At 34.4% G+C, this 8,209-nt stretch overlaps 1 protein-coding gene across 5 annotated transcripts in view; it reads right to left on the reverse strand.

Moving 5' to 3' along the window:
• Nucleotides 1-8,209, reverse strand: part of LOC106467480 — a 144,928-nt gene that overhangs the window by 86,152 nt on the left and 50,567 nt on the right. For all 5 annotated transcript variants that reach the window (XM_022395676.1, XM_022395674.1, XM_022395678.1 and 2 more), the window contains one exon: nucleotides 1,509-1,569. In XM_022395676.1, the coding sequence (XP_022251384.1) occupies nucleotides 1,509-1,569 (61 nt within the window). The remainder of the gene's footprint in view (nucleotides 1-1,508; nucleotides 1,570-8,209) is intronic.

Below are 8,209 nucleotides of genomic sequence, written 5' to 3' on the forward strand. Positions count from 1 at the left end.
TACCAGTATAATTATGATATTGAATATATAGAGAGAAAATCTCATGATAATGCCGATGGACAGAACCGAAGATCCTACAAAAATGACTGCAGACATTGCTGCAAAAGAGAGAGAGGTTGAACTAACCAGGTGCCATCAAGCTGAAGCCAAGATGACTGGGATGTTTTACTCCCTCCACTGTTGATGGCCTATAGGACAGCAGAGCATGAAGCCACTGGATACACTCCAGCAAAGTTGATGTTTGGTCGGGAACTTCGGTTGCCAGTGGATCTGTTAATAGGATGCCCACCTTATGAAGAGTTGCCTGAAAATGTGTCAGAGTTTGTGAAAGTGTTATCGGAAATGATGGATGATATTCATCATCAAGTGCATTCAAACTTGAAAACGTCTGCTGATTCGATGAAGTTATCGTATGATAAGAGATCTACTGAAGTCAGTTTTGTACCAGGAGACAAGGTGTGGTTCTATAATCCCAGGAAGACCAAAGGGAAATATCCTAAGTTGTCTTCTCCATGGGAAAGCCCATATGACATAGTGGATCGTCTCTCAGACGTGACTTTCCGGATAAAATGTGGTTGGCGAGGTAAGCCAAAGGTGGTGTATGCCAACAGGCTTTGGCGTTATCACAGTCCAGGACATTTCAGTTGGGACGAAGTGAACAACAGAACAAATGATGCTGCTGAAGACGTTTCACCTGAAAAAGCCACTGTCGAGAAAGAAACTCTACTCAGTTTTGAGAAGGGAAACAGTGAAGCCCTTGATGAAGTTACTACCACTGATGTGACTGTTACCGATGATAGGACATTTCCTGATGAAGCAAATGAACCCCACATGAAGTCTGCTTAACGAGACGGAGACCAGTAGGGAAGAAGATACGTCCCGTAAAATTAAGAGACCTTGTTGAATTGTAATTTTGTGTTTGTAAATTCTGTACATTTAATTAAGTTATTGTTAATTGTTTATTGTAAGTGGCTATTGTTTGTCCCGAACAATACTAAGGAAGGGGCAGTGTTATGACAGCGGAGGTCACATGACGCTAGTAACACGTCATGCACTTCTAGAACGTTCATGAAACCTCGAGAGGTTACTAAATTCGGTATTCTTATACATATAAAACGGTCAAGACGTGACGGCACCAATGTGTAATTGACAGTTGAGTCGAGCACGTGAGACGTTTGTTGTGAATTATAGTGTTTTTTATATCGCCGCTGTGGAAATTAAGTGTATAGCAAAGTTGTATTCAGAAAGAATAAACCAGTTTTATTTAAGAAAGGACTTGTGTCGCTAAAGTTTGATCGGAAAGAAATTTTTACGGAAAATTAAATGATGACTAGAGACGTAACAATACATTTTTCAAGTATAATATTTTTGTAGTATGTCGCTTATAGACAAACATTAAAGCTAATGTAAATATATCATGTCGTAAGTGTTAACAAATGGAGAATTTTGCACACTTGATTATATTAATAATTAAAGCTCCTGAATTTAATAAGAGCAATTCTACTCACCAAAAGTGGACCAGGAATATCATCTTTACAAACTTGGTCCAACAGGACACCAAATTTAACTCTGAAAATAAGGAAATTAATCTTAAGATTTTTATCCGAATAATTGTTAATATTTTTCAACAAAAGAAAAAAAGGAGAAGCAAAATACAATCACTGACATTATTTATATAATGTTAAACAAGTAAGAGGTTTTACTTCAGATTCCTAGGCGAGTCCTTTTCTTTAGTTTTTATAGTAGAAATAGCATAATTTCATTAAATGGTACAATGAAATAGGCTTCAAACAACTATACATTCTTAACAGTTCACTATTCATTTGAGATTATACTTTACTGTATTGTTAATGTCAAGATATTTATAGTGAGTAAACTATTTAATCTTGTTCATCAAGAAATATTATATATCTTTCACTTTCACATGTTTACATGCATGTTAATGGACATAAAATAACACTCATAATACATGTTTTTACAGCTGAAACAAAACAGCTTACTCTCACAAATTATTTCATGCTAACAATTTTTTTTTAGATTTTGCAGTGACCTGGGAAAATTGAACAATTAAGGGTTTTATGAATAACATATACAACAAATATATATAAAAATTTAGTAGCGTAAGTTAAATATAGGTGTACAGTTCCTGTGTAAATTCCATAATATGTGAGAGAAAGCAGGATGTAAAGAATGGAGTCTAATAATTCAGATAAGATTCGCTGAAGTGTAAGAAATACATGATATTTCATAAGATACTTTGATAAAAAAAAAAGATAACACAGACCTTTTTATAAGGGGTTGTGTGGGGAGAGAAAAGCCTCCCAGAAGAAATGGTTTTTCTCTATCATGAACTAATGATTCTGAGGCAATGTTAAAGGATTAATTGATTTGGGAAGGTTTTAATGCATCTCTCTTTCTCCATACATGATAAAAACCCTATAACCCAAGCACTTTCAAAAGGTGGACCTTTCTTCTTCAGGGAAAACTGGGAATCATATATATTTTGAACATGCTACCCATCCTGTAAATAAAGTAGCTCTATTTCATATTTATATATGCTGTTTGGTGTTCACTTAAATTTTGAGGAAGCATCAGTATGAATGACTGTACAAATCTTACTGTGCTTCCTAAGGTCATATTTACTGCTCCACAATATATTTTGGTCCTGGATTAAACTGTACAATCTATTACAGGAACATTCAAACTAAACTTATAAAATAATGTCAATTTCATACTGCCAGGAATGTGATGAATAGCAATATTAAAGAAAATGTAGAACTAATAAAGAGAACTTTATTAGAAGCAAGAAATCTTCAACTAAGTTCCATAAAACATTCTTGGTGCTTCTGTACTGCGATGACATCAAGATTTAGTCAAACATGTGAATTCTGCAAATCTAATGTCACAGTCCAAAGAACAGGACAGAATCCAGTCATCATCCAATCAATCAGAAGTAAGGTCCACAGATGCTTAGTTTGTATCACTGTCACAAGGATATTCATTTATTATTGAGTATATGTGTTTGCTAATTAATAAATATGTAAAAGATGAATAAGTCAGACCCTAATTATTCACGTTCCACAGGTTGTTAACTAGAATAATCCAGTCATTATATACCATATCTTGAATAATTTAGCCTACTTTATCTCACTACCAATAAAAACCATGGAAGAACTATAGATTGTGTGCATCCAGTGTTGATTTCTGGCATTAGTGTTCACAAAATGGATGTTGACGAATCGATTCAGTATGTTGAAAGAAAACACGGGTTTAATTTCAAAGATAAGCAGACAATGGGAATCAAATTTATAGGTTATTACGGCTAAGCGATGACATCATGCACTGCCCACAAACACATAGAGTGGATTTAGGTTTAAACTCACATTAGTGATAAAGTAGCTGTAGAGCTATCTCGACTGAAACAAGGAGAAGAAAGATGAAAAATTTGTTGGGTTGGTCACTTTCTGGTTTGTTGTCTTAGTGATGGTTTCTTGCCTGGTTTTTTGGCTTGTTAGGTAGAGAAACAAATGCAAGAGAGTGGCAATCATCTTTTAAAATCATTGTTAATTTTTAGTGTGCATATTTGTATAATGCCTATCGAGTACCTTGGCCATTCCTACATATAGAGTATACTAACTCTATGATAGTCGAATATTGTAAAAAGTATAAATTAAAATAATTATTCCGCAAACACATGTAATCCTATTCTCAAAATCAATTAAGGCACAGAGACACCCACCAGAGATGCCTTTACATGGAACTCTATTCCAGACTGCTACATCAGCAAAATTTTTAAGCATCACATATGACTCGATATTAACCTGGCAACCTCATATCAAGCAAAGCAGAAATAAAATTTGGCAATGAGCGAACTATGCTAGGTGTCTGTTAGGAAATAACCCAGAAACAATATGACAGAACACCATAAAAACCTACAAACAATACACATGACCGGTAGTTGAATACGCCTGTCCATAATGGGTAAACATCTCATCTACACATGTGAAACATAAATTACAAACAATACAAAACTCAGTCCATATATCACCATACAATGTACCAAAAAACAACAACACAAGTATAGTCTTTCTACATAAGTACACAAATTTAGACAGTTCGATCAACTAGTTTCAGAAAAATTTCAACAAGAAGATTTACTATGTTCTTTAGACTGCTATATCATACATGATGAAACTATGTCCCAATTTAATATCTACAGTAAATATAGCAATAAGCCACCTAGTGCTAGACTTCTAAGTCCTATATAATTTGGGTAGAATATTAAAAGAGGGTATTATATGTACAATACTCTCATGATACACTAAACAAGTGAATGTGTTGTGACTTATAGAACAGTCCGAAATATGTAGGACTAAACACTCCAAACTAGGAAAAGTATATAGTAATAAAAACGCTACACGTGGCATATGAATGGGCATAGTCTTTACAGAACTTATTGTATTTAATAAGACTGTTAAGAAATATGTAACCCTCACATGTAATATTTAGCAGTCAATCAAATGGCTGAAATTTCTTCACAAGGAATTATAACATCAGCAAAGTATGGAGAGAGAGGTCTTTAATGAACATGACTCTTCCAGATCCCGATCTAGATGTCCACGAAACATTAACATTTATCGAAACAACAACAACACTCATTATATTTTAAACCACAACAAGAAAAGGCCCTACATCTGGTACTTTTACCACTGGAGATATGATCTGCAATTAGTTGAAGGATGTCAGCAAAGATTACAGTTGCGACTGGATAGTACAAGTTAATCCCAAAGACGCTAACTGGGTTGATTTTTAATGAGTATTAACCAAGGAATATGGCCGAGAGGTAGTAATATCACAGTAAATTTGAAACATATTGGTTTGGAAGCGGGATCATGCTGATTACAATATTATGCTTTATGTTTGTTCAACTGTTCAATGACATCTATTATCATTCCCTCTCAATAGTAAAAGTCAAATTGGTATATACAGATGGCAGCTATCCACTGGTGGCTAACTGAAGGAAAATACTCTTGAACAAATTCAAAACTGTGTCAGACTGTGCGTCAACTGATGTCAAAATCGGCAATCGAAATTCTCTGCTAACATTTGTGAACCAAATGCAACCCTTAACAAACTAGCTAAAATCCAATAAAATACGTTTTTTTGGCATTTTGTAAAGTTTATGCCAACAGGGCTCAGAACTGAACTTCATATACAAGTCAATACTATTTAATAACTACAGTTTGAGCATCACACAAACACAAGCGGTGGTCAGGTAGTATACAAAATTATAATATTTATAACATAGTGACGTGCAGGCCAGCCGACAGTGGGGTGGGGTGGGCAACTGCTCAAGGGCCCGGGCGAATAAAACCTGGTTATGCCGTAAAGCCCGCAAAGCATCTTTAGGCTATATCTTCATTTAGTGATAAAAACCATAGTTTTTGGCTTTTCTTTGCATATAGATGCTTGATACATTAAGAACGACTGAAATAATAATTTGAGTAATAATTAATATGTATTTGTTACGTTATAGATTTAATAGATATTTGTTGTTACTTTATTAACGTTTTGACGCTTATACTGTGAGGTAAAAACGGCTGCTACTATGATTTTGTCTGGTTTATGAGCTCGTTGCTGTTCTAATTTAGGATCTTCTTTTTAATAAATTCTTGAAAATGTTAAAAAAGAGAGAGAGAGAAAGGGGGCCCGACGAGGATGTTTGCCCCGGGGCCCGTGCTGGCTCTCGACGTTCCTGGTGACGAGTTTTTGCAGTAAATATTATTATAACGAATGTTTTTGTTAAATAACTAAGCAAATATTTATGAAAGAACGTGTTATATTATAAAATATAACACGTTTGTACGCAACGACTACAATTGCTGATGTCACAGCAGTTTCTAACATATGTTTTTAAATGAGATATCCCATTTTTGATTATTCTTTTAGTCGGGGGGCTTCGATCCGGAAGGACCAGGCCAATTGCATCCATCTGCCAACCCTTCAATCCGGCTCTATATTCCACACAGATTCCAAGCTATGTCTGCAGCTAAAGGTGGTCCAACTGAACAAATGGTAAGTCCTTATAAAGCTGTGAATCGAAGTATTGAAAAACGAGTTCTTATTACTGTTATATAAATATTTTGTAATAGACAAATACAGAAAAGTAAACTATTATGTAGATGTTCCTTTTGTGTGTGTGTGTTTTTTAGGGTTTCTCTAACTTTCAGAAAGAAAAAAAAAGACCTAATTAGATAAAATAAATAATTTTCATGTTAAAAGTTTGAATACACCATGGAAATGAGAAACAGGATACAGTTGCATTCGTCAGACATTTAAATTAAGCGAGTACCATCAATTGATAATTCATACTATATCCGATGAAAACCTTAAAAAGGTGATAGAAAAAAAAATCGCTTTTTCTATGATAGAAATTAATTTTCTAATTTTGGACTTGTAATCTATGTTTGGTATTTTCTACTAGAATGGTACCTTACGTGATCAGGTTCAGGCACAGCCATCCTAATTAGTCGATGCCTTAGACTGTCATAGTAATAACATTCCCATACTAGGCTGAATGTGCAGATGTGTTCAGAGACATATTAACCTCGGGCCTTCAAATCATACGAACCACAAGACCACGCCCACCCTACAATATAACCTAACTGGTGTATTTAGGCTAATTTGCTGTCAAAAGTTACATCTTATGTGCAGCTCTGTTAGAATGGAGCGAGGATTATGTTCATATTAAAAAGATATTTGTTGGAGCTCTATAACACTAAACTTGATTTTATATAGTTGTCTATAATCTAATAATGTGACATAGTTGAAGTTTAGTTTCGCTCTGAGAGGACGTTAATATTAATAAAGACACTAATTAAGGACAAACAAAATAACGATTATTAAAAAAAAAACAGAAAAAGCACATAAAGTAAATCCAATAAAACGCCTATTTTAATTTTCAGAGATGAAAAAAGAGAGAGAGAGAAAACGCTTAATGACTCTGGAGATCCATCAAAATAACAAAGCTTACGATTAAAATTAGATAACTTAAATAAACATGTCGAACCGAATTACAGAGATATCTACATAACAATAACTTTTAATCAAAGTAAGCTATGTACTCAGAGCGAAACTCAAAATCGGCCTGGCTAATTAAATATATTTTTCTTACTTTTCTACATAAAAAAGAGTGCACTGTTTCATCAATTAGGAATACCATCTACATGGTGGCTATTACAAATGCCTCTCTCATCCATTGAATTTTCGCTGTCATAACGACACTTTATATGAACATTATTCTTAAAATGCAATACAAGAGTACAAAGAAAAAATAAATACCTATCGGTATCAGTGAACTGTTTAAAGCAGAAGTTCCCAGACTTTTTCCAAATGAAGAACAGCCAGTTTCGATCCCAAAATTTCACGAACCGCTTCATACAATATTAACTTTTTAAATTACATTGTAAATAAATATACTTCAATAGCTATATTTCAGAGCACACATTTATTTTCAACCGTACCGTAGATCGGCTGAAATCTCTTTATGGACAGTTTTCCATATTTTCAGCCTTTTATGTCAGTTTCCCTGTCCTTTCCCAGCCTTTTACACTGTAAGTTGGCGTATACTGACTTTCCTGTTTTCTAGGTAAGTAGCCACCGTAAGACTAAATCAATGATAATAAATCATTGTTTTTTACTGATGACGTTGTCATTAAACTTATAGTTTGCATCACACAAGCAGCATAGATTTGCAAAGCATACGTTATATAGTTCATTCAAGTACAAAAGAACCAGTCTATGGTTGAACGTTGAACCCCATAAACTGACAATGTGGCATTTATCTTTAAGACTGACAGAACCAAACTTTCACAGCCACAGAAGCTCCACTGTTCAACTGATGATGATGGTACAACATAGTCACTGCTGTTTTAACTTTGATTTGGTTTGGCTTTGACACTGTTACGTCTCCGTTTGTTAATTAACTTTCCGTTACTTCGTTCCGACGAAACTTTAGCGACACAAGTCCTTACTTAATAAAACTGGTTTATTCTTTCCGAATACAACTTTACGATACACTTATTTTCAACAATCGCTCTATCAACGAACGTCAACAATACTTCTGACTGCAGTTCAATTACTCACTATCTACACATACATTACATTACCGTCATGTTGTCGCCCTCTTTTATATGCCAGGCTACCCAAT

This window comes from Limulus polyphemus, unplaced genomic scaffold (genome assembly GCF_000517525.1).
Source record: "Limulus polyphemus unplaced genomic scaffold, Limulus_polyphemus-2.1.2 Scaffold2628, whole genome shotgun sequence".
Taxonomy (NCBI): Eukaryota; Metazoa; Arthropoda; class Merostomata; order Xiphosura; family Limulidae; genus Limulus; species Limulus polyphemus.